This window comes from Alosa sapidissima, chromosome 17, assembly GCF_018492685.1.
Source record: "Alosa sapidissima isolate fAloSap1 chromosome 17, fAloSap1.pri, whole genome shotgun sequence".
NCBI lineage: Eukaryota > Metazoa > Chordata > Actinopteri > Clupeiformes > Clupeidae > Alosa > Alosa sapidissima.
The window spans coordinates 31,174,651-31,198,764 of record NC_055973.1 but is presented as its reverse complement, the minus strand read 5'-3'; the positions used below and the strand labels follow the sequence as shown (position 1 = coordinate 31,198,764).

General features: G+C 42.9%; 2 protein-coding genes across 5 annotated transcripts in view; one reads left to right on the top strand and one right to left on the bottom strand.

Moving 5' to 3' along the window:
- tpk1 (thiamin pyrophosphokinase 1) overlaps positions 1-15,773 on the top strand; it is a 63,525-nt gene extending 47,752 nt beyond the window's left edge. For 2 of the 3 annotated variants that reach the window (XM_042067232.1, XM_042067233.1), the window contains exon 9: positions 15,172-15,773. In XM_042067232.1, the coding sequence (XP_041923166.1) occupies positions 15,172-15,311 (140 nt within the window). In that variant the 3' untranslated portion in view covers positions 15,312-15,773. Of the gene's footprint in view, positions 1-8,808; positions 9,013-15,171 lie in introns of those variants that run through there. The other variant, XM_042067234.1, reaches the window with a different exon arrangement.
- Positions 15,400-22,569, bottom strand: sec61g (SEC61 translocon subunit gamma). Of its 2 annotated transcripts, none has more exons than XM_042067240.1 (4): positions 22,454-22,569; positions 21,908-22,020; positions 15,843-15,945; positions 15,400-15,540 (listed from the first exon to the last, which is right to left on the bottom strand). In XM_042067240.1, the coding sequence occupies exons 2-4, from the start codon at positions 21,999-22,001 to the stop codon at positions 15,531-15,533; spliced, it is 207 nt and encodes a 68-aa protein (XP_041923174.1). In that variant the 5' UTR covers positions 22,002-22,020; positions 22,454-22,569; the 3' UTR covers positions 15,400-15,530. The 2 variants fall into 2 exon arrangements, with proteins under 2 accessions (XP_041923174.1, XP_041923173.1); XM_042067239.1 differs by having other exon boundaries at positions 22,428-22,521.
- Positions 22,570-24,114: the final 1,545 nt, after the last annotated feature.

The following is a 24,114-nucleotide window of genomic DNA, read 5'->3' as shown; positions in this document are numbered from 1 at the left end:
TATAGACGGTGGATTTCTAAAGACGGTGGATTTCTAAAGAAACGCAGGCATCCACCCCATAAGTGTATCTAAATTAGCTGTGTACCAAAAATGACATTGTACTGTACAGTGACTCAACGAGCTGTAAACAGTGTTGTAAGGCTGCGTGTACAAAACCGCTTGGAGCTCCAGTGGGTGGAAATAGGGCACCCACCAGCCCGGCACCAAACTCTGAGCACGGTAAACAAACTCTGAGCACGGTCAACAACATCGGATTCTGTTCAAATCTACAGACCTATGGCTACTGAAAAATGTAAGGTTCATTTATCAAATGTTATTTTGAAGTATTAAAAAATATCTTTCTTTTAAAATGTTCAGTCTACTACTCTCCGACCGTTGGTATTTATAGACAGAGCTGACGAGCAAGATTCCACTTCCTAACATACTGCATATGACACGAGGAACACACACATGTGTAGAACACACTTGTCAGTCATCTGGAGTCTCTTGTGTACTACTTATACTCTTACTGAATTAAATTCAAAAAGCTTACACTCTCTCCCTTTCTCTTTCACACACACACACACACACACACACACACACACACACACACACACACACACACGTGAGCCATGAGAGCCTAATAAGACTGTCCATGCAGAGCGCCTCCACAGTAGCTGCCAATCAGGAGAGCCCAGAGCACACGCACGTCGGCGGGGGAGCCGCTGCCCCTCACGGGCCTTCATTTCCCTCTCGTTTGAGGTAATCACCTGCCCTCGGCGGACGTCTTAGTCGGTGCCTCGTGCATTACTCTCAAATGAACTAATGGGGTCCCCTAAAAGCAAGGCCGTGTCCTGAGACTAGCTGTGAGTGCAATGCAGCGACGCCTGACCTGAAGGCTTGTGTGTGTAGCGAGGCCTTCAGCAACTCAGCCCCCCCCCCCCCGCCCGGCCCACAGAATCACACAACACAAAGTCCTCAGCAGCTTGATACTGCTTCGTATTAGTCCAGTTAATCTAACAGCCCTGCGGTCACTACTCGTACCCTGCCATGCTTGATTGGTTCTCCATGGTGAAATGGATAAAGGAATTCATATTTTGCTCTATTTTAAAGGGGGGGGGGGGGCAATAAAAGCTTCTTTGTCACAATAACTGTGTTTTCGGTCAAAATGAGAAGCCATTTGTAACGGCTCTGGCATATTATGAGTGTTTCTCAGTGTTACTGTGATATATTCTGCAGACTTTGAGAGCCATTTAATAAGCAGTGCAAACAAGCACCTCTGTGTTCCTCAATTTGCATAGGCAGTGTTCCAGTGGCCATATTGTGTCCAGTGTTCCAGTGGCCATATTGTGTCCAGTGTGTCACTCCCCGATGTGAGTCGCTACCGGATGTGAGTCGCGCATGCGTCACTTTGCTACTTTGCGACTACCAGTGCTGTTAGCCACAGAATAATGACATTAGCCTACACAGCAGTAATGTATTATTTCGCGTAAGGCATCACATTTTCACAGCATGATCTCTAATGTCAGTTCTAGATTAGAGGCTGAAGTAGCCTGCTAGCGAGAGACTTCTGTAATATCAATAAAAATTGACCTACATAACGAAGTTTGTTCACTGCTGGCAAGTAAGTAAGCAAGTAAGTAAGCAATCAAGCACAACAAAGGCTGTCACTTGAATGGCGTTTGCTAGCGTTAGCAATCAAACAATCTTAGATAGCTAAAACGTTTTTGAAACAGAAAAGTTAATTATTTTATGGATTTCAGTCGGATCCCTGCCGTAAAACCTATCAATCTGAGCATGCGTGACTCACATCGGGTAGCGACTCACATTAGGAAGATGTGGCTTGTAGAAAATGGGTTCAAAACTTACATGGCTGAATGTAGGGCTAAAGGATTGGTCATATTCCGAGAAAATTTTCATTTCTCCCATAGGAATACATGGACACTGGACCTCCCGCTAGACTCCTAAATGGGCGTGACAGCTTCGAATACGTCACAGCGTGCCAGAATTTACCCTCTTATGAATCGTTTCGCTTTATCAACCGTCTCTGGTCCAGTGTTCTAGTGGCCATATTGTGTCCAGTGTTCCAGTGGCCATATTGTGTCCAGTGTTCTAGTGGCCATATTGTGTCCAGTGTTCCAGTGGCCATATTGTTTCTTTAAATCAGGTTTCATCTGACGGCCCTGGTGTCAATGTGAGACCATCTCTAGAACGGCTTCTCTAAAGACTTTTAGGATGTGCTGAGGTAGAACAAATGAAGCAAATCTCTTTGAGAAATGACAATGACATTGAGGAGAGGCCAGATGGAGGTTGTGGACAATTCATTAGCTGTTGTTTAATAGCAGACGCGCTGACACGCGCGCTCCTTAGTGGCTTAGCGGCCCCTGCAGCTCGTTGGTAGTAATAGATCTGTAATGGAACGACGTTATGGGCCGTTGCTGCTTTATCCCCAAGGGGACTGGCATTGCGGGGAATCAAGGCTGACTATTAAAGGTTGTCATAAGGCTACGAACAGGATGCATTACTGAACGCTACTTCGGGGTTATTGACAGAAGCAACGCCAGCCTATTCAATCCCTTTTAAAGGGAATGAAATGGGGGGGGGGGGGGTGCATGATCTGTGCGAGGCTGATAGAGGTTATTCCCTGGCCATGGGATGCTTCTCAGTGACAGCACTCTGCTAACCGAGATTGCATTATGATGCACCACACTTTTGTAAACTCTCAAACTAAGGCTCCTGCTTTTTTTTTTTTTTTTTTTGTCTTGTTGCTCAACCGACAAGAAAATGAAGACCTTTATTAAAACTGTGAGAAGACAAGCCCCAAAAGGGCGACCACGTTGTGAGGTGCATCTGTGTTATTAACTGTCGGCACGTACTATCCAGTTACAGGAAACAAATGAGCAGCTTTAAGGTTCCGCCTCGTATGTGCACGTAATGTGTGAACAGGGGAATTGGAAAAGCCGTGTAGGATAAAGGATAGAGGCGCGTGTGATGTTGTCTACGCATCCTACCGAGTCCTATTTGCTTCCTGCCAGATTGCCCCTGTGTCTCCCTCCCCCTCCCTCCCCCGTGGACGCTGTGTTTAAAGGCTGCAGCAGGTCCAAGGCCCATGGAGCTGCACATCCAGAGAGAATGTGCTCAATTTGGGCCCCATTCAATATGCCCTTGTGTGTACGTCTACCTGTGTGCATGAATACATGTGTTTATGTGTGTGTTTGTGTGTGCCTTTTTGTGTGTGGGTGTGTGTGTGTGTGTGTTTGTGCCTGTGTGTGTGTGTGTGTGTGTGTGTGTGTGTGTGTGTGTGTGTGTTAGAACACACTCCCCCGTCGGGTGCCTCTGAAACATGATGGCGCTGACAGCATCAGAGAGGCAGGTGAGACTCCTGGAGGGAGACGTTCTTGCTCTCTAATGACCCCTCAACAGCTAGATCTCCCCCACATTTGGCCCCTCCTTCTATTACGCCCTCCATTATTGGTTGGGTGCGGGGGGGCAGATTGTCTACACAAAATAGGGGTGAAGAGTGGAGGGGGCTGGGAACATTGCCTTCAAAGCTGTCAGTTTAATTTTCTAACCGCCAGCTCTGTTTATTTAAGACACATCCCGAAAGAGATCTGCTGGAGGTAATTGGCTGAGCTCGACATGCTCAGTCATTTGGGCCCCCTGGCGTCTCCACTCTTTTAGCGCTCCGCCTGTCTGCAAGGCTTTCAAATCCAGTCCAATGCAGAGCACGCGTCTCACATTGTAAACCAAATTTAGATAATCTGCACCATCTGAGCAGACTTCCACAAATGCATTTTATTTCTTCTTTTTTTAAGTGTTGCTCAAAGGTCTGTCGGTTTTCAATGGATATGCTGCACTTGAGCTTTTTTTCTATTCTTTGCCAACCTAATGGAGCTGTTTCCTCCCTTTAGAAAATAACTGCTGAGTCGTCCATCACAACATGTTTACGATTGTGCATTTAAACATCCTGCAAACGTTGCCAGTAAGCTTTAAATTGACTGCCCATCACAAAAACTTCTGCTGTAGTATAACAGAAAGCAAATGTAAATAACCCAGTAGTAAACCCTGACGTCCCATCACACCAATGTTAATGAATAGGTCGACAGGTTCCATTTTTTCAGTGGGTGCAAAACAATGTCTCACTCCTGACAAATGTACTGACAAATGCTAAACTCTGGATGGGGGATGTGAGCTTAACTACGTACATGATGATAGCCTTCTAGTGTAAAGCAAAGTAACTGAAAGAAAGCTCCGTCATTCTCCAAGTCCTAATTGCAGATGCCTACCCCTGATAGAGGTGAGGGGTCATTTGCTTGATATAATAGGCTGTGTTGCTTTATACGATTGTTAACTTCCCTCTCTAGCAGATGAAAGGAATACCATTAACATGGGGACCTTCCTTTGCAGTTACAGACACAGTGGGATTGCCTCCTGCAGTGTCTCATAGTGCAAAGAAGAAGACAAACAACGGTCTAGACCTTTCTTTGATGCACCAACGCTGGCTCCTGGTAGGCCTTACTGCTGCCAAGAAGCTTATAGCACAGAGATGGAAAGCACCTCAAATCGGTGGCCATGCATGGCGCTTAGGCTAAAAACATTCATTTATGGTCATCTTTTATTGACAGTATGTCGGGATAGTAGCCATGGCCTTATGGCCCCTTTCTGCTTACTCTCCAGTATGTCGGGATAGTAGCCATGGCCTTATGGCCCCTTTCTGCTTACTCTCCAGTATGTCGGGATAGTAGCCATGGCTTTTATTGACAGTATGTCGGGATAGTAGCCATGGCTTTTATTGACAGTATGTTGGGATAGTAGCCATGGCCTTATGGCCCCTTTCTGCTTACTCTCCAGTATGTGGGGATAGTAGCCATGGCCTTATGGCCCCTTTCTGCTTACTCTCCAGTATGTCGGGATAGTAGCCATGGCCTTATGGCCCCTTTCTGCTTACTCTCCTGCTTTTTATCTTCATTCCTAACTTGGTATATCATTTGAGCTGTTTTAATTAACCGAAATTTCTTTCTTTTTGGGCTGGGGTGGGGGGGGGGGGTGAATGTGGTTGAATGTTGTATGTTGTCTTATTTGTTGTCTTAGATGTATTTCTGTTTGTTGCTTGTATGAATTATAAAATACAATAAAAAACTTGATAAGAATTCTTGAATTGAATTTCTTGAATTGAATTTCTTGAATTTCTTGAATTCTCCCATGGGGATCAATAAAGTATCTATCTATCTATCTATCTATCTATCTATCTATAACAAAAAAAAAGACAAACCGAAATGCCAGTGTCTCTTGTAAACATAATGAATAGGTCCATGCATTTGTTTGAACATAAAAACGGGAGTTATATGCCAGTGAGAGAAAACAGGGAAAAAAGTCAAGGATAGTTGCTGGAGCAAATGAATATTCTAATCACTAGCTGACACAAGAACAAGCAGGGTTGTAGCGGTGTACGACAGCTGGTGCTTCTGTGCCTTTTTGATGTTTTATGCAGGACTTTGTGGTTTTGCAGAGAGAAGGGAGATTCCATTCAGCGACATGTTTATTGACGACCCGTTATAGTTGTGGTTATAGTAGCTTAGCAATAAAGCTAAGCATGATCAATGGCGCATCCGTCTCCAACACCTTTATCATCCACATCTGAAAATGATGCGCCGCTGCACGTTACAAGCACAGAAAACAACTACTAATGCGGGTGACATATGTTTGCATTGCTTTACTGTGAGAAATTCTCCCTGTATTTTATGTATAAACAGCAGTCTCAGTCAGTGCGTCCACTGCATGTCTCCAAGGTATCGATTTCTTTTTTGTGCTTGCTCTAACAAGCTCTAAAAAAATGAAACCTCTGCTTTGAAAAATTAGGCCTTGCAATTTCCTCCTGTTTATTTTTAATTAAAGCCTTTGTGTAATTTGCTCTAGCGGAACCCTGGGAGAGCCTGAAGGTGTCGGGGCCCGTGGTCACTGAGCACAGTTGCCGAGGTCAGCTGAAGGTTTCCTCGCCGTCGCCAGAGTCCTTTTAGGACCCTGATGTTAATCTTTATTCCCTGCGTCTGGTTCGACAGGAGAGGAAAATACCTTGCAGCTTATACCTCAGTTTGCTATTATACCCACCAGCCACAACACAGACTGGGGATTATGGTTTGGGACTCCGCTTTTGTGGAAAAGACTTTTTTAAATGTCTGTTTGGTCTAGCCTGTATCCAGGGGTTTACTCCACTGAGAGACTGTGCTGAGGCCAGATATATATTCCATGAAATGGCTAAAGCCCACATGCAAATCGGATCACACATTCATTCTGAATCTAGAGTGTATTGCCTCTTGGGCTTTAATTTAGAAACATGGTAAATTGGGAAACGCTGATTAAGGTTCTTTAATCACTGTTGTAGTGTTCAATGTTGTGGTGCAATAGAGGATGCAAAGTTGGAGTGAATTGATGTGGTTGGTAAATGACTTAATTGCTTAATGGCATGGTAGCGTTTTGCTTTTTTGACATGTGAAAATGAACATCCATTAAGTGCTCAAACAGCTGGTTGTTTCCAAATGGTGTGTTGTTGGAACATCAAGCTGTACGTAAAACGAAGCTGAAATCTACTCGAGGCCCCGTTTTCCCCACAGTTTGGGCTTTCTATGGTGCTAATTACAGAGTGCTGTTGAGACACACAGAGTTTCAGTGGCCATTTGAAACATGCCGATATGCTAACCCCACACATTTGTGCGACACATTAATTAAACTATTTATCACTCTGTGGTCAATTATAATGAACTGATTACTCCCTGAAGGCCCAAATGTGCATAAGCTAGTGTTGAAATATTGATTGCTGTGATTTTACCAGCTGTGGGGGTGGTTATTAGGTGGAAACGGTGAAGCTTCTCTCCTACATCCCAGATAACCATCATGGATAGTGAGCTTACTGACACCCAGTGGCTCCCATCATGCCAAGCAGGTTGTTAGTAATGCTTGGTCATGATATGCCAAGCAGGTTGTTGGTGATGCTTGGTCATGCTATGGCAAGCAGGTTGTTAGTGATGCTTGGCCATGCTATGCCAAGCAGGTTGTTAGTGATGCTTGGTCGTGCTAAATGTACAAGACACTTGGCCATCTACAGAGATTTGAGATGAACTACAAGTTCCTGTTTGGAATGAGACTGACATGCAGGTGGAAATGTGAAATGATGTAATCATGTTTTCTTAGCCAGATACAGTAGAAGGAGAGGAGTCAAAACACCACACAGAAATTCCTGAATAATGCTGTTCGGTCTCTCTTACAGCCTTCAGTAAATTAGGGCTCTATGTAGTGTTGGAACTTTAATACAGCACAGAGACTTCAGCAGAATGCTAAACTATTTGGGATGCTGAAATGGAGAAAGTGTCAAATGATAGCCAGTAGGTCTATTTGCACATCCGAACGACAGAGCGAGAGGGAGGAGAGGGAGCGAAGCCTTGAGCCTCACCAGAAAACGCTCTGACAGCTTTTGTTGAGTCACAAAGTGCTCGTCTCCAAGAGACAACAGCCCCAGCGAAGTGACAGCTATTCAGTCGGACCAAATGCAATTTAACATTGGACTCCTTTTCCAAACTAGAGAGAGCATGTCAGCAGATTTGAAGTTTGCAGTTGGGGTTTAATTGTCATAAGAGGCTGGGGGCAGGAGAGGCTTTTAGAGTGTTAATCTGTTTGACAGAAGGTGGTGGCGGATGTCTGTGGGGGGGGAGGTTGGTGTTGACTTCCTGGGGACACAGGAGTAGTTTTCTTACACAAATTCAAATGCACACCTCATTTGACAAACAGCTTGTCTTAAGTGTTTTGAATGAATTCGCAATGTGAACAAAAGTAGCTTTTCTTGGAAAATGGCACATTAGGTGTAGATAAGTAAAGAGGAGAGCACAGCAGCATGTCTAGTCCTTGGCCTGTTGGCCCCATTAGTGCTGCTGGAAGACTGAACAAACGCTGTGGAGTGATCAGCCTACGGCTCAGGCCTGGTGCGGAAATGTTTCAGTCTGGCTTCAGTCTGAGGAATGAGTCATTGATGCTTTTTTGTTGTTGTTGTTGTCTTTGCATAGAGCACTTTAAACAAATACCAAACAGTACCAAATAGTAAAAAGGCATGAGTTTTCTTTTGCTGTGCATTTCAAAATGTCCCACTTCTACTTCTAAAAAATGTCCTCTGTGCACTTTGAAGAGCCTGAATACTGACAGTCGACTGGTCTGAATGAAACCTCTTTTAGTTATTCATGCGACGTTTTCCCAGTGAAGCTCTATTAAGGTTATGGTTAAGGTTAAGGTTATGGTTATGGTTAAGGTTGCGGTTAGGGGTTGGCTTTGGTTAAGGTTACGGTTAGGGGCTGGGTTTGGTTAAGGTTATGTTCAGTGGTCAACAACAATTTTACCTATTGAACTTGAATCTCAACAAATGATCTGTAAATTCTCTTGAGTAAAGTGTTACCGAAATGTCTGCAGCTGCAGATAGCCACACCTGGCTGCAGATAGCCTCACCTGGCTGCAGATAACCTGGCTGCAGATAGCCACACCTGGCTGCAGATAGCCTCACCTGGCTGCAGATAACCTGGCTGCAGATAGCCACACTAGCCACACTTGGCTGCAGATAGCCACACAGATAGCAACACCTGGCTGCAGATAGCCACACCTGGCTGCAGATAACCTCGCTTGCCTTTCTCATTTGCTGTCATTGGCAAGAGGTATTATGTATTCCAGAGGTACTGTACCATAAAATGACTGTATAAGCTATAAACTAAATGATATCTGTGATCATCTGTGATAAAAAAAAAAAACATCAATGCCAATAATATTGACCAAATTTGCATTTTTATTTTACAGATCTGCATTTTATTAGTTGAAAATGGCTCACCATCTGCCTGTCTGAAATGATCCTGAGTCTTATAAGAACACGGATGTCTACATCACGATCTTCATAACGTCATTCTTGTAAACGCTCAGGCTCCCTCCAAGCCCTGAGTGCATGGCTCACTCTTTAGGGTTTTTCAGAATTGTGCAGTGGGGAGTTGGACTCATATGGCTGCAAAATAACACCTTAATCTCTCTTTTTTTCTTTTTTGTTCTATGTGCAGAAGTTCAGGGGTTTCACAATTTTTCGCTTTCGTATTTTTGTTGTGTCATTGTGTCATCCAAGTGCTTTTTTCCCCCCTTCGCCTGAAATCTAGTCCTTTATTTTTCTGTTTCCCGTAGATACCAAGAGGCATTGATTCATTTTTCATGCCTACACTTTTTATACTCAACCTGTTGAAGCAGTTTTAGCGTCCCCCTCCCCAAAGGCACTTCAGTGACTTCTTATTCTCTCCCTCTGTTGCACTGTCTTTGTTTTCTCCAGGGTGAGAAATGGTTTTATTGAACGTTGGCTCTCTGAAGCACGGGACAAATGTAGAAGCACACGATGTGTATGGCTAAAAGCACTTCTTATCAGATGCAATGACTCACCGCCATTTAAACCGCTAATGGCTATGACAGGATTTTTATCAGCGAGAGGCCAGTAAAACGCTTTATCAGATTCTTCGTTTTTTGACCTTGGAGCGTCAGTGAAGCTCCATGGTGAGATGCAACAGAGGTCAGGCTCAAAAGTTGCGAACACATTTCCTGACAGTCTCACAGTTAAATGGACCCAAGATGTTGTTACATTTATTTCTTTATTTATGGACATTATTGCCACGCTACTTCACTGACACTGCGCCCTCAACGCCAAAAAAAAAGAAGAGAAAAAAAGTCAACGATCTGCAAAAAGCACTCAACCTTAGTACACAATCAATGCATTCTAGCCCCTCCCTCCTCACTCCTATGTCCTGATAGAATCAGTCAGCTCCAGGCGCGGGGACAGAAAAGGGAGATGTTGTATTTGAAGGTCAGACTACTGTAGACCAACATCAGCATTTCTGTCTCTTAGACTCCCTCCTGTGGAACTGTAAAGATTTTAATGGAACTGCAGTGTGGCGCTGTTGCCTGATAAAAAGCAAAGCATCTGTATTGGAATATTTCATTAAAAATATTGCATTAAAAAAGTTGTGGACGGCAACCACAGCACACCAGCAGAAGTTTCGGTTGTCTTTATCTGAAGCTGCCATGAGTGATTTCTTGGGCAAACATTGTATCCGTAAGTTAATAGCCCAAGTGTCAATTACGGCACGCAAATAGCTTCATTGTTATCCATGAGCAAGAAGGGCAAGCGAAGGAGCGAGCATCCATTTTGGCTCCTGTCACCGTGTCAGTCATCGATCAGTATCAAGCAGGGGGAGGCGGTTACTAATGAAGCTTCTGCAAACTGAGCGATGTGGCACATGAATGCGATTAGTGGCCGCCTCCCTCTAAGCAGGGCCACCCTGAACCAAGTGCTTCAGAAGACAGCGGTGCCTGTTACACAAACGCCTTTGGCTCAGTCTGAGTCTTTTTTTTCACTTTTCCTCCCACTCTAATCTGACGAGGCCAAATGACTCGGAGGGGGAAAGCACAATATGCCAGATCCTCAGCACGGGACGCTTCGGCGGTCTGCGGCCCTTCGGTGACTAGGGATTACCAAAGGCACCAGAAAGGGATTAAGGACGCTTTTAAGGGAGCTGCATTTATTTCTTACATTTTTATTTCTCCTGCAAGGATGTGTTCTTGTTGGAGCGCCTGAGCAAGATAGGACGTCCATTAAAATAAGAGACAAAAAATAAATGAAAAAGAAACTACTTGCTTTGACTTTGACTTCCTTTAAAGTGCAAGGGCACATTTGTTGGGGAAAAGAGATGCTGACAGGAACTATGCAGTGAGTGCAATGGAATGTTTTTCTCACTGTGAAATCAGTGCACTGAAATTCACAAATTAGTGGCCAATTAGTTCAGTTTTATAGCAATCTCAGATTGCCCAAACTACAAGTAGTTAGTGTACTTTTGATGCTTTTCAGCCTAATTACAAAAATAAAACTAAGGGTTTTGTGTGTGTGTGTGTTTAGATATCATTTTCACCCCTGAGATATGAACACACTATTATCAAACTATTATCATACGTGGCGTGCAGAGGCAGGTCCAGGTCTTTGGGAATGCCACTGGCCAGCAGGGTAGAGCACTTTTCCTCCTGCAAAGATGCGGTGCTCAACGGAGCGACCCATCTGTCGTGTACCCCCACCCCCACCAAACACACACACACACACTCATCCTCAGCCTGGCACCCTGCTGGGTGACAAAGCACCACATTCTCACACACACACACACACACACATACATACACACACACACACACACACACACACACATACATACATACACACACTCCCATCCTACACCATCCCCTTTCCTGCTAATCCGCTCTCCTGTCTGAGCAGGGAGGACGGAGAGAGAGAGAGAGAGGGAAAGAGAGAGAGAGGGGGGAGGGGATAGAGAGAGAGAGGGAAGAGAGTTGGAGAGTTATAGAGAGAGGGAAAGAGAGAGAGTTATAAAGAGAGAGTTCAAAGTCAAAGTCTGCTTTATTGTCAATTTCTTCACATGCCAAGATATACAAAGAGATCGAAAGTTTCTCACTATCCCACGGTGAAGACAAGACATATTTTACCAATTAAGTCCACAGACAAACATAACATTCAAGTAAACAATAAAAAGTAAATAAGAAGGCACATACAATGAAGAAATAAGAGCAGCAAAAATGGGTTGAAATTGTGCAATTGTGCATAGACAGTCAATATAATAGTGCAAAGTCAGGCCAATAAATGGCTGAGGTAGTTCTGTTTGACCTAAGTAAGCAAGTTGTATAGTGGTGCAAGCAGAAGTGTTGTGTTTTCAGGACAATAGGACAACAACAACAAGTTGCAAAGTGTGCAAGTGTACAAGTGGAGTAGTGCAAGTGGAGTAGTGCAAGGCAGCCATTGTGGGTCCAAAGTTCAAGAGTTAAAGAGAGCTAAAGAGAGTTGGAGAGAGAGAGAGGGAGAGAGTTAAAGAGAGGGAAAGAGAGAGTTACAGTTTTTTTACAACTGTTTACACACATTTTCAATACTCACAGTGTACAGTATGTATTCATAGGCTTATAGACCCTTTCAACTGCAGAAACAAACAATCCTAAGCGTTCCTAAGGCATTTCTGGAGGCACAGAAAAAATGTATTGAGCTAATGGTAACATGGGGACAAACAAAAATAGAGTAAAAAGACAAGTTTTACATAAAGTCAACTTTTTGTAGAACATTACTGTAAGCTAAAGTCCGATTACTGTAATTTTCTTTTCAAAGTATCTGCATTGGTTCTGAATATTTAAACCGGAAATTGAGCAGATTGAAAGGGCCTATACCTATATAAAGAGTATCTATTCATAGCAATGATTGGATGGTGTTCAGTAAAGTAATGAGTGTTTACACATGTGAAGAGAGAGAGTGAAGCACTGGTGATTTAGTGTGGCATTTTGATGGGTTGTTTGAAAAACAAAATCAAGTTACTTCCTGTTAGATTGTTGTGTGTTAGGTAGAAAATTGTGTGTGGTGTTTTGCAAAATGTGTTTTAGTAAATTGAAAACTGAGTCAAACACTGAGAATTAGTGTATGGTTTTGCAGATTTGGTGTGGGGTAATGATGTTTGGAAGACATGTTTAGAAAATTGTGTGACGAGCAAAGATTTAGTGTGTAAGCAGTGGAAAAAAACTGTAGAGAGAGAGAGAGAGTGAGAGAGTTAGAGAGAGGAAAAGAGAGAGAGAGAGTTAGAGAGAGGGAAAGGGGGGGGGTACCTCTCCAGTCTGATTACACAAGGCCTGGGAGGCATAGAGGGGCATTTGGAGGCTGTGTTGAAGAGCTTCATTAGCAAGGCAGCTATTCCAAGCATTGAATGATTGGTTTCTGTGGTTTTGTGGTGGTTGATGTTTTTATGGCCATTTTAGAGATGCAGCTGAATCTTTATATTCACATATATTCCCGGAATGTGTAATTCTCTTCAGTTAGATGCACCAATACGTCTGGACAAACTCATCTGTGGATTCACTCGTTCTTTCTTTCTGTGAATTTCTCACTAACAGACCCAGCCAACACACACAATGAATCCTGTTAACTGGCTTTCAATGCCAACTTCACGTTGGAGATGACCGTATTCCATGTAGAATAAGCAGGGCTGATTTTCTGCTGCATGTATTTCATGGACTGTTTTATCTGGGAGGTTGCATCACAAGGCTCTTCCACTGTAGCTGCTCTCTAATGTGGGAGCGTTCTGCTCCCCCTAGTGGCTCAGCAGTGGTGTGTCTTTGTGCCCAAAAGCTGCAGGAAAATATTCTGCTTTGGAAAGCATGCGCTCAGGGTGGAAACGGATCGTTCCCTCCACTGCCTCCACTGATAAAGCAAAGCTTCTGCTTCTGCTCCTTTGTGTCCATTCTGTCTTCCAGCAAAACATCCTGTTTCTTTAGGAGTGCAAAGCCTTTTTTTTTAAATGTCTTTGAGGTCCACACGACCTTCTCTGCTGTAGTTATTTGCTCTCCTTTCTTTTTTCAATCTAATATATTAAAAGCATTTATAAAGCTCACATTCCTTTGTCTACGGCTGTAAGAATCAAACAGTTTCTTTAAGGAGTATCAATAGTAGAGTAGAGTGTTGATATGACTGGCTGGTTAAAGGCTTGGGCAAATAGCACATAAGTCCCATCATGTTGTTATCCCAGCAGACGGCCCCAGTGTGTCACTTTCCATATGCTGATTTGGACTGACAGATTATCTTTGAATACAAGTGCAGTGGACAGGATGTCGTTAACATTCAAAGCTGGAGCAGTACCCATTGCTGCCACTAGGGGTCGCTGTTTGTTTGTGATGTCTGGTATTTGATCAACCCTCAGGTCAAATGCTACCTGAATATTTACTATATGACATTTCTGCCTGTGACAGTGTTGTGTTGTGCTATTTTTAATCATTATTGCTGACTTGAGGAGTTAACCCAAACTGAAGTTACATTGCATAAATAAATGAACTTCAAATGGCAACCTTCTGACCCCCATCATTTGGTTATAACTCTATTCACTCCACAAGCCCAGGCTGCCCCCCTAACCCCCCATGGCTCAGTAATCAATGCAGGAGACTGTGGGAAGTCATCTTTGTGTAAAGGGAATAGACCCCCCCACCACCACCCCCCTCCTCCTCTCCTCGACCACCAAGGTTCTAAAGTCCTCCCACTATTCATGTCCAAAGCCGATTCGTTGCTGCCAAGAGCAGAAGAATATTTGTTTTGAAAGGACGGGCCGATCCACTGGGCACTTCATGCTCTACATGCCCAGTGCTCACACATAATGACTGCGTTTTTTGAAGCAGATGGTTCAAAACGTGGTGGGGGCCGGGGGGGGGGTGGGGGGTGGGGTGGGAGGGTGCCGAACTCTCGCTGGCGCCCAGCGGAGCGGTCCGACGTCGTTTGGGCTTTCCACCGAGCGAGCGGCAGACAGAATGGGGGGATGCCAGCGCCGCGGGGCGCTTACGCACACTAGGGTATGTGAGGCCACTTCCTGGGGGGACTCACTAATGAGAACATCAATACACCAGCTCTTGGCATCTCTATTCTCCGAGCCCAGGGGAGCAAAGGCAAAAAACAGATAAAGAAAAGAGGGAGAAGTGTTGCAAATCGCCAGGTTCATTGGGGTTTCTTGGGCACATATGCCGTCGAGTTGTTTTCTAGTCTGTGGAGAGGTTTTTAAAACACAGAAGTCAGTGTATTGACTTTAAAGGTGAGAAAAGTTCTAATGCAGTGACAGATTGAGTCTCATTTAGGTTCTGTTTTGGTTTGGGGCAGCAGAGTGCAACTCAAACTCCAACATCAGAGCCGCCAGTTGGTTCTACTGACTGATTTCACTTTTTTTGCTCATAAAATAATTTGATCTCAGTACCACCAGTTTGGGGGCAGCCATGGCCTACTGGTTAGTGCTTCGGACTTGTAACCAGAGGGTTGCCGGTTCGAACCCCGAACCACGGCTGAAGTGCCCTTGGGCACCTAACCCCTCACTGCTCCCCGAGCGCCGCTGTTGTTGCAGGCAGCTCACTGTGCCGGGATTAGTGTGTGCTTCACCTCACTGTGTGCTGAGTGTGTTTCACTAATTCACAACCAAATTTCCCTCACGGGATCAAAAGAGTATAGAGTATACTTATACTTACTTATACTTATACTTACACATACCTGAAAGTAATACCCCTGTTCATCATCATACTTATCATCATTATCATTATCATCATCATCATTATCTCTGTCTGCAGACAACCAGGTGCTGGAGTTTGGACGGCTGGTGAGCACATCCAACACTTACGAGCCCCACGACCCAAGCGAGGGGAGGAGACCTGTGACTGTGACCTCAGATAAGCCCCTTCTGTGGAGCATGGGCATTCACATGAAGTAGCCAACGCTCTGCTCCACCAGGGGATTCAGACTTGAATGGAACGTCTGCCAAGTGCCTTCACACTTAAGAACGGATGCCATACCATAGGTATTTTCCCCAAGGATTATTTATTAACAAATTGTCCACAAACACACAACGTAGAAATCATTCATCCCATTCAGTCACCATCATAGTTTAAAAAAGTTAGCACAAGCAATGGTCTAGCCGCCAAGCAGAAGTTTAGCCGCCACTGTGGAGACAAAGAGAGGAGTAGTGTGTTAGTCACCATGGGATACTAGTCTGGACTAAAGTATATGTACTGAATGCTAGAACAATCTCGTGTATTATGTCTAGTTTGAAATACTATATGCACTTTAGTATATTCTACTGATCTCAACATGAAAATCAAGACACTGTACTGATACTGTACACTGTAGTTTTTCTATTCTAACATTTTTAATAACAATAAAACAATTCACATGATGTCTTGGCTGGTGGAGTGGTAATTACACAATGATGTTGATGATGGGGATGTGGATGAGTGGTACTTACACAATGATGTTGTTGATGGGGATGTGGATGAGTTTCACAAAGAACCCAATGAAGCCCATAATCGCAAATCCAATCGCTGTTGCCATGGCAATCTTCTGGAATTCTACAACACAAATTGGATCACCAAGATGCATCAGTAAAACCCAACCACTGTACAGTCCCTCTGGCTCATCAGTACACACTGAATGTATATCATTCCATTACTAGTTTTCACAACACCACAAACCTGCAGGGAGAAACCAAGTTAGCACAAGCAATGGTAAGCGAACGTTCGGAAAGCGCAGCCCCAACAGGAGGCTCTGAGTCCAATATGGCTTCATCTGGACCTAGCATTCCATTGACCCCCGTTAATTTTGCCGTCACTTTGACGGCGAATAACTTTACATCTAAAGCAGTGTTTCTCAAACTTTTTTTCTGGGGACCCACTTTTTAAAAATGACAGACTATCGCGACTCAACTCGTGACTGTGGTAGTTAACAAACTAGATCCTTATAGAAAGCTGTTAGCTTTCCTAAGCTATATAAGGTATAAGGAACCAATGAGCTAGATAACAAATTCCCATTATGTTATTGTGTAGCTAAGTACCCTGTGAGTTATAAGTTAGTGTAAGTTAGTGTCTTGAGAGTGAGACAGTTGTCTGCGTGACTTTCTGAGTCACTCCTTAGAGCAGTGGTTCTCAAACGTTTTCTTTCATTCCCCACTTTGATCAAGGGGGCATTATCGAGCCCCACCTGTCCCTCATCGCTCTAAGAAAGTGGTAGGTCAAGCTTAAAATTGTGAAATTTATTGAAATAATGACAAGTTCTAAATATATCCTCTTCAACAGAGTTAAAATCTGCTGGTGTTGCAGATATAATAATAAATAAATAAATACATAATAACACACATATTTCTGTTTTCCAGCAACATATTAGGAAGCATAGGCCATTTTACAGCATTGTACTATATATTCAATGAAATACCAACATGCTGCATTAAATGGATCCATAATCCAGTCATACAGAGCACTGCTGGTTGGGAAATATTTTTGAAACTAGATGTACCGCATAGCGGTACAAAATATGGCCGCCGCTTAGTCCTGTACATCCGTTCCGCGAAAATAAATCACACTTCAATTTGTCTCCATATTTTACTCCATCCCCCACTCTTGAAACTTTTGTGTATGCTTGTTTGGCATGCCTGAGTGTGTGTGTGCGGCTGCACAGAAAGTAGCCTACTGGTGCTGAAAAGGTGAATAGATTGTAGAATAGCCAAAGAAGATGTAGCATTGTTATAAAACCTTTAAAATCTCTAAACAATCACAAGTAGGGCAGTTCATCACAGTCCATCCATTGCAACTGGATTGATGAAAGGTCACTTACACCTGTATACGCTACATTGTATTTGGGAAAAGCAAAAGGTATCAGCATAATGTTGTTTATTTATTTATTTATAAACAAAAACATCTCTGTCAGTTCCATGCCGTTTTCAACAGCTATCAAAAACAAAGGTCATTTTTGGATGGATGGATTTTTTGTGAATGTTTCTTCTTCTACATAAGATTTTAGTCATCTTTAGTTCATGTAATACTTTTTTGTCAATGCACAAATTAAGTAACAGTAGTCTGAAACGTTATTGTTAATGCACAAATTAAGTAACAGTAGCCTAGTCTGAAACGAAATGCTGTTTTACATCTAACCAGTGGTGCAAATAACTGACATGTCCAAATGGGCCTTGGTGAAATGCGTCGCTAGACTGTTCATACACATTTTAACGGGCCAAAGTTGAAGAGCTGTTGTCCTTTAATGTTCGTGCAAATATAGGCTGATTCATGTTCATTGTGTAACTGAGGTCCATGGCTAGTCTGGCTTTCACCAGACCAAGCTCAATCTTTTAAGAAATCAAAAAATAAATAGCGGGCAGATCAGGCTGGGTTCACCCAGCCTAGTCCATAGGCACCCGATATCGTTTAATTTTCCGATGGAGATATCCACGCTCTGGCTATTCTAAATGCAAAAATGCATCAGGGAGTTATGACAATGTAACTAACAAACTAGATCCTAATAGAAAGCTGTTAGCTTCCCTAAGCTACAGGTAGGCTTATACGGTAGGCCTATTTGCAACATAAATTGTCAATAGGCTATGCTGGTGACACAAATAAAATCTCCTTTGGAAACCAATGGTTTACGCCTTACAGTATCAAGCGGACTTAAACTGCCATACCGTGGCGAAAAGTTGTAATAAAATTCACGCAGCTCCATGAGTCAAGGAAAGCGCGAATGAAGTAGCCACTTCTAAATGGGACCCACTACACAGTAGCTTAAGGTGTGTTGCTAAAGCAGCCATAATGAAATGAAGGTGTCATTGTTTGGATACTTCACACACACGTGCTTTTTAATTTCACAGACTACAACTACCAAGCTAGAATCAAAGCACATCGATTCCCCTCTCACACCCTGCACGCACTTAAAACAAAATAAACAAGCATCTCAGTCTCACGCATGTATAGGCAAAACTGTATCAGACCGGTGTAACGTTGGTAAATCTTCCATTGCACAGAATGATTTTTGTAGCACGTGCAACAAATGACAGTCGAAAGATACAATTACAGTGCTGCTATCAATTTGCTTGGTATAACCGCATTTATAGTTTTCTACAAATGCAATCAATCAAATTGGCCTCAATCACTCAATCAACGCTAACGGTAACATTACCTAGGTCCTTATTGATATTATAAGATTAACGTACCTGCAGTAAAAACCAAGCATGTCCGATAAACATCCTCAGATTTATTTCGGCTTCAAGAAGAAATGGGAATTACATTTCATGTGAACATCATCCTATCCTTATTAGACGTTCTCTGCGGTAAACTAGTCCTTGTAGGAAGCGTCCATTGTTTTTCCAACCCACTTTTAACTTCCAACAAAATTACGTCTCACTGCAACGATGCGCCATCTAGTGGACAAACGACTACTTATCGCCAATACTGGAAATGCAGCCATGATGATGATGACGAATATTTATTTTGGCTTTCTTTTAATCCTACTGAATTTGTAATTATGTATCATAATGTAATTGTAATTATGTATCGGCCGTTCTAATACCGTAGGTACCGTATGTAGGTGCCTGTGTGTGTGTGTGCATGTGTATATGTGTGCACCGCCATCTACAGGCCAATGAGTGTACAGTCACTAAATGTACACAAAACCTAATTTTTTTAGACCCCCCCATGGATGAAATTCTACGAAACTTGGCATACTCCCAGAGAATGCCAGGTCAATCATACACATAAAATTTGGTGCAGTTCTGAACATCTTAACTGAAGATAGGGGCGATTAAAGCAGAATAATATTGCATTTTCATTTTTTACCGGGGGGGTGCAAATCACAAATGAGTGATTATGGGCCAGATTGATGTGGGCCCTTGAGACCAACATACCATAAAAGATTCTTCATCCTCAGTGCCACGGTTCAGGTAGTTATTTAGGGAAAAACTGCTTTTTTTGCGGTTCGGGGGGCCCAGCACGGGGGGGAGTGGCCCCCGGGGACGAAACGAACATTTTCCGTAAAAGTCTAGTGGGGCTACATACTCACCAAATTTCATGTGCCCCGGTGGTTCGGTCTCCCGGGTATCGTTGACCAAAAATTCAGGAAGTAGATGACGAAAAAAAAAACAAAAAAAAACTTTGACAATCCCTATATGACCGCTTCGCTAGCGGCGGTCATAATAAACTTTGCAGGGATGTGATGTAGGCCTACTGTTTAACACATGGGAATCACAAGAGGCTCCCGAATCAGACGTTTCAGCGATTTCGCTCAGAAATCTCAAAGGCATAATACTGTCGCGATCGAGGCGCCTGTCCCATACCTAAAGTTTTTTCGGTGAATGCAGTAATTTTATTTGCTAGGTGAGGGAGGTGCTTGTCTTTGCCTTGTAACTGGACATTTAACTCATGTATCGCTAAGATATATCAAATATATCGCTAAGATAGGCCAGCTTCGTCAAGAAATGTTCATTAGTGAACGTGCTTGCAGATTCAAACATGCGCTCTTCCTCCAAGAAGAGGCGACTCGGAGCTCAAACACGCGCGACAGCACTTTACCTCGGGAAAGCCACCTTGCCTCGCTTTGAAACAGTACAGCCTTTTGGTCAGCTACCATCTCTTCGCAAAGTGCGGAGAATAGACGCGCTTTTAAGGACCGGGTTTTGATGAAATTCATCACTCTCACAACAACGTTCAAAATCTCATGTAGGTCGGGACTAACTAAGCTGCCTTGACACGAGCGCTTCCCTATGAATAACACAGTGCGTCCATTGCGCATTGGGTGCTACCTGGGCCTAGGCTACAAATAAAAAATAAAATAAAATAAAACTCCTGTTTTTCACGTGGCATGTCTCTGCGACCCACAGTTTGAGAAACGCTGATCTAAAGCGTTTTAAGCCTTTATATGAATCATTTCCATTTCCAGAGAAATACAACATTGTGTGACTGGCAGGGGCGGACCTGGACACTTTGAGGCCCAAGGCAAAGGATTCCGAGGCCCCTCCGAGCCCCACCGTATTCTCTGGATAAGAAGTAACCGTATTCTCTGGATAAGAAACTCAAAGGCAGTCTAAAGGAAAGTCCACAGATAAGCTATTTAGGAAAGCATCGAGGGCAATTAGCAATATGCTAGATATAGCATATTGGGTCTTGAAATATTCACAAGAATCCATATAAATTGTATATTCATGTCATTTGATCCAATATTAGTTATGCAGATGTGTAGTCCACCAATTTAATTAAAAATAGATACAGATTTATATTTTTTTGTAATTATTCCATATTTAGTGTAGTCATTCCATATCAGAACCCCTGAAGTATAATCCAAGTACAAGCATGAAACTTCAATGTGTTACCTTTCATTTGAGACTAAGATTATGCTTCTACACCCTGAGGATGCACAGCACAATAAGGCTTCACCCTGAGGATGCACACACAGCACAATAAGGCTTCACCCTGAGGATGCACAGCACAATAAGGCTACACCCTGAGGATGCACAGCACAATAAGGCTTCGCCCTGAGGATGTACACACAGCACAATAAGGCTTCACCCTGAGGATGCACAGCACAATAAGGCTTCACCCTGAGGATGCACACACAGCACAATAAGGCTTCACCCTGAGGATGCACAGCACAATAAGGCTACACCCTGAGGATGCACACGCAGCACAATAAGGCTACACCCTGAGGATGCACACACAGCACAATAAGGCTTCACCCTGAGGATGCACACACAGTACAATAAGGCTTCACCTGGAAAAGGGGCTCAAATTGGCCTCACTTGTCTCTACTCAAGTCCTATGGGGTGGCTGTGTCTATTTCTGTTACTGTATATGGGAGAAACTGTAATCAGCACTTCAATCCGTATTTTGCCATGTTTTCATTAAAGAAATGCTCATACAGGTTACTAATTTGGGGGCTGAACCATCACCGTTAACAGTAATTATCAGTAAAATTATATTTATTTGGTAAGGACCTCAAGCAGAACCTAAACGTCACAGCATGGTATTGCTCCATGCTCACAGCAGTAAATCTCCCACTACAATATCTTGGACCATGAGCGCTGTAACTATGGTTTGAAGAAGCTGGTAGTAAACAGCAGTAATGCAGGCCTGTCCTTTGTACCAAAGTACCTGTAGATTAACATCATGTGTTGTGTAGATAACTTCTCCTCACCCAACAGACAGGTAACATTATGTAGTAGGCTACTCGCTGTTCTACTCAAACCCCACCCCAAAACTCTCCAACAAACACGTCCCCCACCCCCGAGTGATTCAATCAAATTGGTGAAGGAGATTGAGGTGATGAGATTAGGATTTTGACATCGATGCCAAGCTAGTTTCAATGATTTGGGAGATAGGCTATAGGCTAACACTATTAATAAGTTACCACTTTTCTGAATTTGAGAAGTGTGAAGGTCCTCCTCATAATAAGGCACGTTACCCACACTGCACACATTAGCACACGTATTTTAGCAGACATTTAATAATCGTCACATAAACGACCTAATATGTAAATACCTAGATGTCCTCGGCTACTAACCTTTTCTGTCGGGTTTTGTGCATCTTTTCACGAGTCTGATGGAATCTTTTACGAACTGCCGACTGGGCTCCGCGAATTGCATTACTTGATCCATGGTGGTAAAGTGGAGTTTCCTGAATGATGTTAAAAGATTAGATGGTGATAAACACACTTGCTCATCACCAAAGGCAATATTACTTCATGGGTTTACTTTTGCCTGAACATTTGCCTAACGTCAACGTAAAAAGTTCAGATAGTTTTTAAGATTATGAACATTAGCAGTGTAAAACAATATAACACAACATTTAATCATAGCCTACAATCAATGCTAAAAGAGTAAAACGAATGCTTTAGAAGTTTGTCAAAAAAGCAAGATCATAACAAAAAAGTTAACGTTAACAGCTAACGTTAACGTTAACGTTGAATGGCTAACGTTAACGGGTTAGAAAACGATATCAATAGTCATTTTATCTGTGGCCTCCAGACAGACATAAATACAGAAATAAACAGTCTAATTTCAAAAACACTTAATAACACTTAGAATAGTATTAAGTCATCTCTATGTACCTGTGCTGTGACAGATGTTGACAATTTGGCTGATGTTTCTGACCACGTATCTCTTGCGAAAAGTCTTTGGGTAGAAGGCTGACGTAGCGTTAAGACCACGCAGGCGTAGAAGCTACTTGCGTACTCTGATCTGTGACGCTCGTTAACAGTCCTGCTGCTTTTCGCCATAGCTGGGACTCGGAGTGTAAAAAACTCATTGCTTTGCATAGAGAGTTTCTCAACCCTTTTGGGGCTAAAGCACACCAAAGACCAAACTAAAACGCCAAGGCACATCTACTTATGATTTAGGCTACAGTGATTTTAAAGTAGCCTATGTCACACACTTTATTAGGCTATAAGAGGTGTTTCTCGTAATGCCCATATTTTTTTCTGTAGCGTTCATGAGCTGAGACAACAGTGGTAGGCATGTGCTCATAGCCTATAATGTTGACTATAGGTTTTTAACTAACTGACTGAGGTTTTTAACTTAACTAATTGACTTGGTCATTTATGCAACCTGATGATTAACCCAGGCTACAAAAATGCATTGAGTTGCTCAAAATTCCACAGCACGTCACTCTGCCTCAAAGCACATCAGTGTGCCTCTGGACACCGCCGGTTGAGAACCACTGGCCTACTGTAGGCTAAACCAGTTCTTCCAGGCAGGCTATGAAATGCATCGGTGTCTTGACTTTCTGTTTAGGACAGAAAACAAGCACATTTTCTTTAGCCGTTTGCCAATAGAATAAAGGGTAATTCTAAGTCAAAATTGTCAGAGGTAGAATCATTTGTGGCTTAACTTGAAAGCAGTTGAAAGATGTCTATGACAATAGAAGAACAGATTTTCTGTTGTTGCCTAGAATAGGTTTCATATAGGCTTCAGTCGGCTCCAAAAGTATTTAAACCAAATTTCATCATCATTATAAAAAGATACTTATTAACTAGAGAGTAACCTAAATTATTATAAATGTTTCTTTTAAATATATTCTATTTCTATATTTTCCTGAAACTATAGGCTACAGGAAAATATGCCAAGTGATTTCCTGCAACCTGCACTGAAGAAAGTGGAAGTTGTATGACCAGTTTTACATATTGTTCTTAGGCCTACATTCAAATAGATCCTTCGCAATATCATAAGAGTAATCAATCAGTTGTCTGACTGAGGCTTGGGAGATGTTTTGCCCACCAGTAGGAGAATTACCTTTGGCACAAAGCCAAAGCAACATGGAGTGGCTCAGAAACATGAAAGGAATGTTAGTGGCTCAGTCAATGCCTTGATCAGAATCCTACTAAGAAATCTTTTTTTTTAAAAAACAGTGAAGCCAATGCAGGGTTCAATAGCCTATAGATCTTAAGAGAAATATGTCTTGAGTTTCCTCCAGTGCCCCATGGGAATGCAGAGGCGATGGAAAAATCTACAATTCCAACTACCCAACCACTTTCTAGTGACTGTCTCGAGCTGTCTGATGTAGTCTGTTTGGAAGCCAGTTTTGGAAACCTCATGCACTGGCACGGCAGCCGAACTGTTGTTGGCACAGATCAAAACGTCACATAAAAGTTGTTTCATCTTGAATTGTTTGATGTGAAATTGCTCAAACCCAAACATTTCACCATGCAGGACGAGTGGACATTGTGATGGAGAGAACAGGACTTTGCAGTGTTGTAGGCTGCATGTTCTAACT

Bases quoted from the DNA above. Each gene is read 5' to 3' on its own strand.
- sec61g (XM_042067240.1), bottom strand. From the start codon at position 22,001: ATGGATCAAGTAATGCAATTCGCGGAGCCCAGTCGGCAGTTCGTAAAA. The intron at 15,946-21,907 runs GTTAGTAGCCGA...TTTGTGTTGTAG, and splicing joins CACAAAACCCGACAGAAAAG to AATTCCAGAAGATTGCCATG.